General features: G+C 44.1%; 1 protein-coding gene across 10 annotated transcripts in view; it reads left to right on the plus strand.

Annotated features, from left to right (window-relative positions):
* Nucleotides 1-13,255, plus strand: part of APBB2 (amyloid beta precursor protein binding family B member 2) — a 108,549-nt gene that overhangs the window by 64,106 nt on the left and 31,188 nt on the right. Inside the window, exon 1 of one of the 10 annotated variants that reach the window (XM_081208834.1) lies at nt 12,401-12,518. The exons of 8 other annotated variants lie outside the window; for them this stretch is intronic. Coding sequence is in view for 1 of the 2 variants with exons in the window: in XM_081208842.1 (XP_081064968.1) it covers nt 12,770-12,783 (14 nt within the window). In the remaining variant the exon portion in view is untranslated. Of the gene's footprint in view, nt 1-12,400; nt 12,519-12,679; nt 12,784-13,255 lie in introns of those variants that run through there. One more of the 10 variants, XM_081208842.1, reaches the window with a different exon arrangement.

The following is a 13,255-nucleotide window of genomic DNA, read 5'->3' on the forward strand; positions in this document are numbered from 1 at the left end:
GTGCCGCCACCACACGATTTCTGTTCTCATCCTGAAGCAAAGTTCTTAACCCGAGGTACTGTTTCTGGGTTAGCGGAGTCTGTAACATCTGTAACCTGAAGCGAGTGGTACCTCGGGTTACAGACACTTCAGGTTACAGACGCTTCAGGTTACAGACTCCGCTAACCCAAAAATAGTACCTTGGGTTAAGAACTTTACCTCAGGTTGAGAACAGAAATCGCGGTGGGAGGCCCCATTAGCTAAAGTGGTACCTCAGGTTAAGAACAGTTTCAGGTTAAGAACGGACCTCCAGAACGAATTAAGTTCTTAACCCGAGGTACCACTCTATCAGACAGATGCTCTCACTGTAAAAATTTTAGAGTAGTGCAAATGACCCCTAATTTTGTTGCTGTTAGGTCTTGTTGAATTATTTCAGCTTTCATTTGAAATGTCTCCTGCTTTTTGCCTGAAGACAAACCTCCAGATTCGCCAGAGTTTACTAAGGAGAGTTGCTTGAACAGGCCTGCAAGCATAGCCTGGAGCCATGACTGATTCCTTAAAGTCTCTGGCCTGAAACTTAAAGACAGGTGACCAGCAAATAGAGGAAGGAAAGGGGTGGGAACTTCTGATGCCTGCTTGTTGCCTCGGGGTATTAGTATAAGGAGAAAAGAGTTGCGTTTGAGAGAGTGGCTTAACATGCATGGATATGCTGTATATAGGAAGAGGCAGAGGGAGACTGGGAAGGCTAAATTTGTTGTTGTTGTTTAGTCATTTAGTCGTGTCTGACTCTTCGTGATCCCATGGACCAGAGCACGCCAGGCACTCCTGTCTTCCACTGCCTCCCGCAGTTTGGTCAAACTCATGTTGGTAGCTTCAAGAACACTGTCGAACCATCTCGTCCTCTGTCGTCCCCTTCTCCTTGTGCCCTCCATCTTTCCCAACATCAGGGTCTTTTCCAGGGAGTCTTCTCTTCTCATGAGGTGGCCAAAGTACTGGAGCCTCAGCTTCAGGATCCGTCCTTCCAGTGAGCACTCAGGGCTGATTTCCTTCAGAATGGATAGGTTTGATCTTCTTTCAGTCCATGGGACTCTCAAGAGTCTCCTCCAGCACCATAATTCAAAAGCATCAATTCTTCAGCGATCAGCCTTCTTTATGGTCCAGCTCTCACTTCCATACATCACTACTGGGAAAACCATAGCTTTAACTATGCGGACCTTTGTTGGCAAGGTGATGTCTCTGCTTTTTAAGATGCTGTCTAGGTTTGTCATTGCTTTTCTCCCAAGAAGCAGGCGTCTTTTAATTTTGTGGCTGCTGTCACCATCTAGGCTAAATTTAGAATTAAGCAATTAGAACAAGTCTTTCCATTATATTTTGTGGACTCCCGCACATGACTCTTTCTAGCAAGTTAGGTATTTGTTGATCAGGGACAGAAGCATGACAGACAGCAAGGCCCCCAGGTGTGGGAACCAGAGCCTCTGTCACGAGCAGCTGCAACATGGCAGAACAAGGGAGACAAATTGCATCAGCGAAGTGCTCTGTAGGGGGGAATGATGCGCTTACCGTAGTCTTTCTCCTGCCTACTGCTTTGAACGGCAAAGAGTCGCTTTTGAAAATCTCACGTGTCCCTTGCTAGCGAAAGGGTTCTCTCCTGTTCATTGTCAGGTAGACAATAATTATGATGACTAATGCAGCAGCTCCTGCCTCTGGAATATCAAGTTATTTGAAAGTCATTGCTATCTTGAGGTCCTTGGATTTTTTGATATATATTTTTTATCAGACTCCTTCCTTGTGGTAATTTATTTGGTTGGATTTCTCTTTAGAAGATGAAAAGCCTTTTAATGGTACCTGACCAGATGATTTTCTAAGCCTTGTGCTAATGAAAGATTGATGAAAAACAGAGATCTACTGTTGGGAGTTTAATCTAAGGGTATGTCTGCTAGAGCACGAGGCAGAAAAGCCTTCTGGGAGATTAATAATTCTCTAGGCACACACTAAGCTGTTATCTTGGACTCCAGCATTAACTTCTTTTTACCACAGTAGCTTGGTAAGAAAATGCTTCACGATTTACTCCAGTGTTTCCCAACTGGGGCCCCCCAGGATATTTCAAGGAAGCCACAAGTAAAAATTACATAAATGGGGGGGGGGACACAGCACGAGGCATGGGGACCCCAGAGGGAAGTGAGAAGAAAAGGGGGGGGGAATCATTTTTATTTTTTAAAAATCCTGATTGGCTGGCTATTTGTTTGGCCAATCACAAGCTGGCGCCCCTGAAACCAAGCAGGGGAGGGAGGAGGGAATTTAAAGCAGAAGATTAAAAGAAAGGTGAGGAAAGTCTTGGAGAGAGTGGGTCATCCTAATTTTCACACCACATTTTGTGGGAAGGGTCAGTGCTACATTTGCAGCAGACCTTAAAGAAGACCTTTGACAGAATTTTGCCCTAAGGGACAATCCAGGTTATGAGTTATATTTTGTCAGATCCGTTCTATCTGCAACTGCCACTGGTTAAGAAAAGGCTACTTGGTTGTGCATTTTCCTTCAGCTGAAACAACGCCTCGTCCATCCCAGTCATGAAGGAGCAGACTCTACTTGAAAGTGACAAAACGTTTATTCTCTTTCCCACTTAGGTTTTTATTTTTGTTGATTGTGTGGCACTCGTTTGCCATCCGCCGTGGTTGCTTTTTCTCCCCCAGCTTCCATGCGTGCAACAAAATATTTTGGAGTATAAAATTGGCAGGTGGATATTAGCAAGGAAATGTGGCAGAGCTAAGATCTACTCACACACTGTTCCTTCATCTTTCTCCTCTGTGCTGTGAGCACAAGAGGAAAATTTGCATCCTCCAAAATAGATGTCATGTGCACATTAATCCATCTACCTTCCCCCACCCCACTCTATTTTTTGCTTCTCATCCACTTGAAAACTAGGTCATAGTCCACTATAGGCCTTGATGGTTTGCTTTATCCCACTGGGGCTTTCTGTTAAAAAAAAAGTGACAGTCCAGCCCTCACTTTGCCTTCCTGCTTTCCTCATGGGACTTGGCTTTTCCTTTAATGTAGAAGTTCTCTGGCTGCTGCTTCCCTTTCCCCATAAACCTTCCTGTCAAGCTGACTCCTGGACAGTTTCTAAAAAGTTGTATTCCCAGAGGTTCATTGTGCATGTCCGATGTATTCTCTTTTGTGTACCTGTAGGCGCCAACCCCATAGTGCTGTCTGAGACAGAGGCGTTTGAATACTGGGAATAAATCTTACCTGGAAATGAACACAGAACTTGCTTGCATAAGAGGAAACTAGGGATGGACTGGAGTGCTAAATAGAGAGGGCTTTTTTTAAAAAAACAACACCCTCCTTGATTGCAATTAGGATCACAATCCCTCGAAAAATTGCAGTATGGGAATAAAAATACTTGCCTTACAGGGTGGTTGCATGTATTTCAAGGAGCTCAGGCATATGAAGTGCTTCTAAACACTTAAAAAGCTTTATAGCAATGCTAAATATTATTGGAACGATTATGGCGTAGCAAAACAGTACTCAAGCCATTAAATATATTTAAGTGTCATCTATCTATCTAAGGGATGCGGGTGCCGCTGTGGGTTAAACCACAGAGCCTAAGACTTGCCGATCAGAAGGTTGGCGGTTTAAATCCCCGCAATGGGGTGAGCTCCCATTGCTTGGTCCCAGCTCCTGCCAACCTAGCAGTTCAAAAGCACGTCAAAGTGCAAGTAGATAAATAGGTACCACTCTGGCAGGAAGGTAAACGGCGTTTCCGTGCGCTGCTCTGGTTCGCCAGAAGTAGCTTAGTCATGCTGGCCACATGATCCGGAAGCTGTATGCCGGCTCCCTTGGCCAATAAAGCAAGATGAGCGCCGCAACCCCAGAGTCGGTCACGACTGGATCTAATGGTCAGGGGTCCCTTTACCTTTATCTATCTATCTATCTATCTATCTATCTATCTATCATCTATCTATCATCTATCCATTTTCCCATGGTTCTTGCCACATGGTGCATAAAGCTGAAATACAGCTCTCCCTGGTTCTAATTTTATAGTTTTATTTTTTGCACTCCTAATTTGAAGTGATTTTGTTTATTCTTGCTGTGTACCCTTCGTTGTACACAGCTGGGGAGACATAGGGAATAAAAATATGGTTCCAGGAAGGAAGAAGAGGGTACAGCATAAAAGAAATACCACGAAAGTGGGTTTTCTAGAACGCTAGAAAACCCAACAGAGGAAAGAAGCAACAGAAAAACAGCTAAGAAAAATAACTCGGCAGAATTAAAATAATAGGGAATGACAGTGAATAACTGTAAGAAACCAAACCCTAACACTAAGCTTCTGTTGAAGGAGAAAGCCAGGCAAGAAAATGCAGCAAGGGAAAAACTGAGGAAATTAAAAAAGCAAAACCAATGAGAAAATTAAGAATCATGCAACATTTTTCTTTCCTCAATATAAGATGCCTAGTGTTTTTAAGTCCCAAATGTTAAAATGCCATTATATGCCCTTGATGTCCATGATGCCAGTGGAAAGTGGATGTTCAGGGCTCTTAGGGGGATAGCTGTCCCATTTTAAAGCATCCATGTTTAGCCAACAACAGCGCTCGTGGGATTTTCTGCGGCTAGTACGCAGTATGTGGATTGGGCCCTCCACCTCACCTGCAGAAGAGGAGACAAATTTGTACGCACCAATTTGGTTTATTACACCATGATTGGTTAGAGTGAAGGCAAGCCTTGTGCCTGCCCATTTTTGTGTAGATTATTAAGCCAACGTTTCCCATTAAATTTTGAACTTGGTCTCCATATTGAATGCCCACAGATAGTAAAGTATTATTGCATTCTGCAACATTGATATAAATAATTCAGAACATAGCATAATGATGAGTTGGATTTAGGGGGTGTTGGTTTTGTTGGCAGCGTTCCCCTTTTCTTTATATGGAAAACTGAATTTGCTAGTAAGTTAGTAAGCAACAGCCGACGATGGCTGGGCCACGTCCCTCCTGCTGTAGTGTACCATCTGGCTGCCAAACAGTGGCAAAATGAGTTTTGGATGATATGACCACGTGAGTTGCATGCATCCATTTCAGAGGTGACAAGGAGCAGCGATTGTCTGGCTGCCCGAATGAGGTAGGCAAGATTTTGGCCCTGCAGTTAAACTAGTATTGACAAGCATAATTTGCTGCACCTAAGTGGCTTCCTGCACCCAATGCGTGAAGAACAGATTAGCATAAGTTTAATAACTAAATAATAATCAATAATTTCTGTCCAAAGCTTAGAATATACTGCTACTTTAACATTGCCATTCAACAAAACTACATAAATTAAGTTAGAAATTTATTTCAATTCAATGGGCTACACTAATTGGCTAGCTTAGAGGCCCCTAGATAATTATTTAAACTGCTTGCCAGAATGCCCTGCGGTTTAGTGCAAATAGCACCTGTAACCTAATTTGCATTCGGAATATTTAACTTATTATTGAATAGCAATCAAGCAAGTCAGAACATTCATGAACTACAACCTAGGTTTTTATAGAGAATAATATAAACCTGGCACTTTGTAATTTGTTTATGACTCACTTGGTCGTCGTTCACATTAATATGCCTATGGATATCAAATATGCTGCATATGGCATTCCATTTGGAGTCTGTCCAACACCGGCTTGCATTTCCTACAGTCGTGTAATTTGAAGAGAAGCTAGTCTGCTTCTGCCATGATTCACATCGTCCCCGGTGCTGGCCCAAGACGTTTGCAGCCTGAAGCAGGTCCAAGTGTTGTTACCCCACTGCTAGAGCCAATACGTCAAGAAATTTTACTGTGCAGTGCCAATTCCTGCCTTTATCTGTCCCTTGCATAACAGTGGGATATATTGCTTAAAAAGGCTACATGGCATGGCTAGCTCTGGCCTTCACTCTCTTTTCCCAGCTGCAGAATCTCCTTTATTTTAACTTACTATACCTGAAACATACAGTTGCCTACAAATGTTTTCTGTTGTTTTTATAATCCGGTATTTGAGCTACAGCTATAAGAAGCCTAGGAAAAGCTTTCACGAAATGTGATGTCCATGTCTGTACCTGCCTATGTAGCCATTTGTCATTATTATTATTTATTGATTTTATATACCGCCCTATACCCGGAGGCCTCAGGGCGGTTCTCAGAAAAAATCACAACATATATAAACAGATTAAAAACAACAAACCTGCGCCCCTCAGAAAAGAGCCACATTTTAAAAGGGTATAGGATTTATGGCACTTAAGAAAGCTGAGATAAAGGCAAAAATATACATTTCCACTTTTATGAGTGCTTCCTTGCTTATTCACCTACAGATAATTCTTACACACCACAGATGACTAGATGAGTGTGTTAATCTCGGGGGGGGGGGTTCTCTCTCCAAAATTATGATTATCCCAATTTTTAATGATTCCCCAGGCATGGTTAGTTTTTCTGTGTCTTGCCATACATCTTCATAGTCACTTCTTAGATTCATGTGACTGCGCAGAAGTAAACATTCCCTGTGTAGATTGCAACAAAATATTAAAAACACACTACACAATAATTTGAAAACAACTGTAAACAATAAAAGACAGTGGGGTGAGAAAATAATGTACACCCTGGATTTCAAACACTGATGAAAAGTATGAGTTAAGACATAATGGTGTTGCTAGAAACACAGTATCAAAATACATCCAGGTGTGGAGGATCCCCTGGTCTTGAATGGGGTAACTGTGCCCCTGAAGGACCAGGTGCGCAGCCTGGGAGTCATTTGGATGCACTGCCGTCCATGGAGGTGCAGGTCAATTCTGTATCCAGGGTAGGGGGGCTGTCTAGCAGCTCCATATGCTTCACCGGCTGAGACTCTACCTGCCCGTGCACTGTCTCACCAGAGTGCGCTGCTTATCCCTCACTTGGACTCCTGCAAGGTGCTCTACGTGGGGCTACCTTTGAAGGTGACTCGGAAACTGCAACTACAGTGGTACCTCGGGTTAAGTACTTAATTCATTCTGGAGGTCCGTTCTTAACCTGAAACTGTTCTTAAGCTGAAGCACCCCTTTAGCTAATGGGGCCTCCCTCTGCCGCCGTGCCGCCACCATGCAATTTCTGTTCTCATCCTGAAGCAAAGTTCTTAACCCAAGGTTAAGAACATCTGGGTTAGCGGAGTCTGTAACCCGAAGTGTCTGTAACCCTTGGTACCACTGTAATCCAGAACGCAGCAGCTATACTGGTGACTGGGAGTGGCCACCAGGACCATATAAAACCAGTCTTAAGGGATCTACACTGGCTCCCACTACATTTCCGAGCACAATTCAGAGGGTTGGTGCTGACCTTTAAAGCCCTAAACGGCCTCGGCTCCGTATACCTGAAGGAGCTTCTCCACCCCCATTGTTCAGCCCGAACACTGGGGTCCAGCGCCGAGGGCCTTCTGGTGGTTCCCTCACTGCGTGAAGTGAAGTTATAAGGAACCAGGCAGAGGGCCTTTTCGGTAGTGGCGCCTGCCCTGTGGAATGCCCTCCCGTCAGATGTCCAGGAAATAAACAACTATCTGACTTTCAGAAGACATCTGAAGGCAGCCCTGTTAAGGGACGTTTTTAATGTTTGGTGTTTTATAATGCATTTATATGTGCTGGAAGCCACCCAGTTTGGCCACACATATGAAACACATACATATAACAAGAGCATGATGCTTCAGTCTTCTTTTTATGTATTCATATATTTAAATAATGGATGCCCTTGAATTCCTTTGAATGTCTGTTATGTTTTAGATGTTTAAAGTATTTATATGATGAATGCATACAGTAGGAGATCTGGATTATTGTTAGAAAATCGTTTTCAAGTGCTACGTTTTTGAAAGATAGGTACATGTTCTAACTCCAGGCTCATCATCGTGCGGATTATGTGTCGGCGGCCCATTTCCATAACTGAGCTTCCACAAGGGGAGGGACTTTTGATGCTTCATGCTATTCAACGCAATGTGCCCTCTGGCAACAAATATCTTTCTTGAATTGCATTTGATGACTGGAGTTGTCTGTGCGCGTGCACTTAAAGTCTCGTTTCAGTTTTTAATTTCTCAGCATAAAAATTCAAATGACTTAAGTTGATGCATTAGTAAGATGGTAAAGAAAATAACAATTCTATGAGTCACAAATGATTTCTGCATGAATAATGTTGTGTTTTAGTGAACCTGAAAAAATGGCCTGCATTATATATCTCATACAAGATTGCCTAATGAAATACCATCCATCTTGATGCATCAGAGTCCCTTAAAACACATACACTCATCTGACTATTTAAATGGTACAGTAAACATGGTTTGAAGGGTAATTTCAGTAGGGGGTTCACCTGCTGTGTTCAATCCTCAAGTTATTTTATTGATGCAAAACAAGTCCCTTCGCTCATGCTTTGAGTCAAAACATAGTATTTTCATTGAAGAAAAGCATTGGGATCAGAAAAGGCTTCCATCCGGTCATGTCTCTTTTCCCATCAGTGATCAGCCAGGTTTTTTTGTTCTTGACCTCTGCTTCTGACCATGGAGATTTTCCAGTTTCCCCCAGTGTGCCAACTGCATGGCCCATGTCTTCTCTCTGACAATTCAGCCTGTGAGCCAGGGGCAGCCGGAACTGACACTTGGGTAGCCAACTCACTTGCAAGAGTAACAAAGACCCACTGTGATACTGGAGAAGCCTGCAGAAGCTTATCAAAGGAGAAACTGTGGCCTTTACTACCTTAATTCATCTCTAAACCTAAACACGCCATGTAAGGAGCACAGTGTTTTGAACTACTGAGCAGAAAAAGTCAGGTATCACTGTTGAAAGTTCCGTGTGATCAAACAGTCAGATGCAAAGACACTGAACGATTCCCTTGTTGCAACAAGGGTTCCTTTGTCTCTGTTTTGTAGATTTCAGACTTGATGAGATCTATTGGATGATAGGCAGGATGAGGAGACTGAATAGAGGCAGAGGAGTGGGAGGTTTGAAATGTCGGAGGTTCAGTATTCACAGCCCACCATACTCATAGGCCCTTAGCTAATTAATAAAAGAACAATACTTTCCCATTCCTCTGCCCCAAGCAGCTTGGATCCAGGGATTGTGCAAGCAGAAGCCAGTTACGCAGGGAGTTCCTTGCTTCCTTCTCTCACTACAGCCTCCGTGCCTCCTGAAAAGTCCCTCCAGAGGAGTCAGAGGACCCTTGGGGAAAGGCCTGGCCCGTGGTTTACATGGGTGGGATTATAATACAGTGAGGGGGGAAAGTATTTGATCCCCTGCTATATTTGCCCGTTTGCCCTCTGACGAAGAAATGACCAGTCCATAAGTTTAATGGTAGGTTTATTGTAGCTGTGAGAGACTGGTCATTTCTTCGTCAGAGGGCAAACGGGCAGGGGATCAAATACTTTCCCCCCTCACTGTAACATAATAGGTTTTGATGTTTTATAGGTATAAGACATATTTCCCAATTTTTGCTGAAGATTGCTTTTGTTGGGGAATGCAATTAAAAAACAACTTTAGTTGGTGTTTTTCTTTTTTAAAAATAAATAAATAAAAACCCTCATGGGGTCTTTTTGCTTGGTTTTCAAGTCATTCTTTTTGTTACAAGTTACCAAGATAACGGTGCATCCATTCATCGCCCTACAACATCTGTGGCTGCAGGGCCATGGATCACGCTGAAATTTGGAATTTATGACTAGCTAATAGCCATGGATAGGGTTTGATTCTTACTCAAGTTGGGGTTCATGTTTCCATGGTGTTTGGGTGGGAGCGCGCTCCTCTTATATGTTCCTAATGCAACATGGCTGCTCCACACAAAAGGCTGTGTACAAAGAAGGCCATACCACCTTTTAGTTGAAGGAAGTGGTCTTCCGTAGATGCAGGCAACCGCTTGGTGCACTTACAGTATGTCACAATTACATTATGTCTGTGGCTCACATTTGCTTTTCCATCCCAGGAATAGATGCTTAGGTCCAGGTGTGTGTCCCAATCAGACCAATAGGCCATAGCTGGCTGCTGGTGTTTGCATGTAATACTACCCAGTCTAATACAGTCGTACCTTGGATCCCAAACACCTTGCGAGTCAAACATTTTGGCTCTCAAATGCCACAAACCCGGAAGCGAGTGTTCCAGTTTGCGAACATTCTTTGGAAGCCAAACGTCCGACGCGGCTTCTGATTGGCTGCAGGAGCTTCCTGCAGCCAATCGGAAGCCGCACCTTGGTTTCTGAATGTTTTGGAAGTTCCGGAACGGATTCCGTTCGACTTCCAAGGTATCACTGTACACTGAAAAAGAAACGGGACTCCTCTTGAGTCAGTGGTGTCCCTGCACAGCTAGTTTGAGAATTAAAATTAGTATGTTTAACACATGTCACTGTTGCTTTCTGGCTTAAGGGAAGAAACGCAAGAGGAATATTAACAAGCTTGCTTAGCAGCCTTGTAAGACTTGGAGGGGATTCAAGATTTGTGAAGGACTTTAAGAGCATCTCTAAAGCCAACTCTAGCAAAGGACTGTGGCAGTAGGATAGGCAATGGAAGTGAAAGTTTACAGCTGGAAACAAAAGCCCTATTTGGCATGAGATGGGCATCTCGTACTGAATCTGCGGCAACAAAAAAATATTATAATGACAGCCATTCTTGCAGTGGGGCTCTTTTGTTGTTTGTTGGATTGCAATGTCTGGGATTGCAAACAATGTTTATAGCGCATTCAGGTCAGAAATCCGCGTAACTGTACATTAATAAAGGTTTGTTTTTCAGCAGCAGACAGGCAGGCTCTCATTTGTTAAACAGTAGATCTGTTTTAACAGTGACAGAAATGAAGAGAAACAGTTCAGTGAGAATCTCTCCTCCAAAAAGAGAGTTTCTCAGAGCACACTTATTATCTTAAGCCAGGCAATTCTTCATGGGGGGTTGCTAGGCTTTGGCCATGAACAGTAGTGAACCATTTGTATCTTTGAAATTATGTAGTATACAGTGCTTGAAAGGGGACGTGGGTGGCACTGTGGTCTAAACCACTGAGACTCTTGGACTTGCTAATCAGAAGGTAAGCAGTTTGAATCCCCACGACAGGGTAAGCTCCCGTTGCTCTGTCCCAGCTCCTGCCAACCCAACAGTTTGAAAGCACACCAAAAAGTGCAAGTAGACAAATAGGTGCCACTCCAGCAGGAGGGTAAACGGCGTTTCCATACACTGCTCTGGTTTCAGTGTTCCATTGCACCAGAAGCAGCTTAGTCATGCTGGCCACATGACCCGGAAAAACTGTCTGCGGACAAATGCCGGCTCCCTCGGCCTGTAAAGCGAGATGAGCGCCGCAACCCCAGAGTCGTCCGTGACTGGACTTAACTGCCAGGGGTCCTTTACCTTTACCTTTTTACAGCGCTGGAAGGAGAGAACTAATACTGTAGAAATCAAACAAACTGCAGGTATGTACTTTATGCAATCTTAGGGTATACCTTTTTGTAACCCAGTTTAAGTATATTCTCTTCTGAAAAGTGAGGTCAAACAATTTGAGTAATTTTTATTTCATAGAATCCTAGAGTAGGAAGAGACCCCAAGACTCATCTACTCCAACTATCTTCAGTGCAGGAATCTTGCCCAATGTTGGGCTCGAATGCACAACCCTGAGATTGAGAGTCTCATGCTCTGCCAACTAAACCTTTCTCCCCTACCTTTTGAGGCAAGCCCTTATCAACAGAAACATTAGCAAAACGTCTGGCATTGGCTCCAGCAACCAAAACAGAGGGCCCGTTGTTGTTTTTCTGCACTATTTTCCATTTACAGTGGTACCTCGGGTTAAGAACTTAATTCGCTCCAGAAGTCCGTTCTTAACCTGAAACTGTTCTTAACCTGAAGCACCACTTTAGCTAATGGGACCTCCTGTGCCGCTGCCGCACAATTTCTGTTCTCATCCTGAAGCAAAGTTCTTAACCCGAGGTACTATTTCTGGGTTAGCGGAGTCTGTAACCTGAAGCGTCTGTAACCTGAAGCGTCTGTAACCTGAAGCGTCTGTAACCCGAGGTACCACTGTATTGTGCAGCAGGTGTACGACTTCTTCTGCACACTTTCTTCTGACATCGGTATCGGAAGCTTGGCAGTTCCGCTTGGCTGCCGAAAGGAGGCTCATCTGTTATAGCATAGATCTGTTAGGGAGGTGATGGGAGGGGCTCAGGGATTCTCATTGCACGGAATATTTAAAAAAGTACTCAGAAAAACGGGGTGGAGGGAAAAGCAAGGCTGAGAGGAGAGCAGCACCCCCCCCTCTCCTTCACAGCTGCATCCAATCACACAGCTGGGCTGACTGAGCGAGGACAGGAAAGAAGGAACGAGGGAGGGCATCTGGCGGAGGAGAGTTGCAGCTGAGAGGGTCTGCTCCAACTTGATGCAAAATGAATGAGCTGCTGCCCCCCCACGGGTATTCAACGCATGTCGCCGAAGCAGGAGCGTGCATATGGCTGAGCTGAGAGAGCACTTTGCCCTGCCGATGCGTGTGCAAATGGGGAATCGGGGAGTGTTGGGGGCTGCCTGGTCAGCCTGACGTGCCAGGCATTAAAAAGCCCTCTCTGCTGCAAGAAGGAATAAGGTAAGGAACTTAAAAAGGGGACCGCTCCCCGCGCACCCCGTCTGATTACTACGGATGCATACAGTATAAGCAGGAGCAAGTAGCCTTTTGTCTTCGGTAGCGCTTGTCTTCTCTGTGCAGATTCAGGGCAGAGATTCTTTAGGTTAAAGATTGAGGGCAGGCAAGCCGCTTCTTAGAGCGATAAGGGCTGGTTGAGCCCCTTGCTTTCCAAGAACGACAACTTAATATCAGATCGCAGCTGTAATGGCCAGATGGGACTTGCACTGTAAGTACAGTTTATTCGCCGTTTCTGCTTTCAGGACATGGCTGTAAACTGACGGACTGTTAGCTGACGACGAGACCCGTCTGATGTTCAGCTGCTCTTATTGTTCACTGTTCAAGTCGCCCAAATGCCTGCCGTTCGTTGGCTGCAATTACTAAGCCCTCTTATATCGACTTGCCTAAATTGGCAGTTTTGTAAGCTCGGACGTAATTTGTTCTCGATCGCAACCGTGCATGTAATGGGGGAGGGGGAGAAAACGCAATGAATTGCCAAGTTCACAATGACTTTCTGGTGATAGTGCAAATGAGCAGCTACTTGTGCTCATGGCAGATAAAATTGTTGGGATGAAACCTCTCTTTACCATTAGAGATTTACGGATTATTTTTCATTCACAATCATCTCTTATTTGATAAGCATGTAAGAGAACTTGCTCTTTCAAGAGGTGGAATAACTTTATTGTTCCTTTGATATACAT

Source organism: Podarcis bocagei (assembly GCF_964188305.1).
Source record: "Podarcis bocagei genome assembly, chromosome: 9".
In the NCBI taxonomy this organism is placed as follows: Eukaryota; Metazoa; Chordata; class Lepidosauria; order Squamata; family Lacertidae; genus Podarcis; species Podarcis bocagei.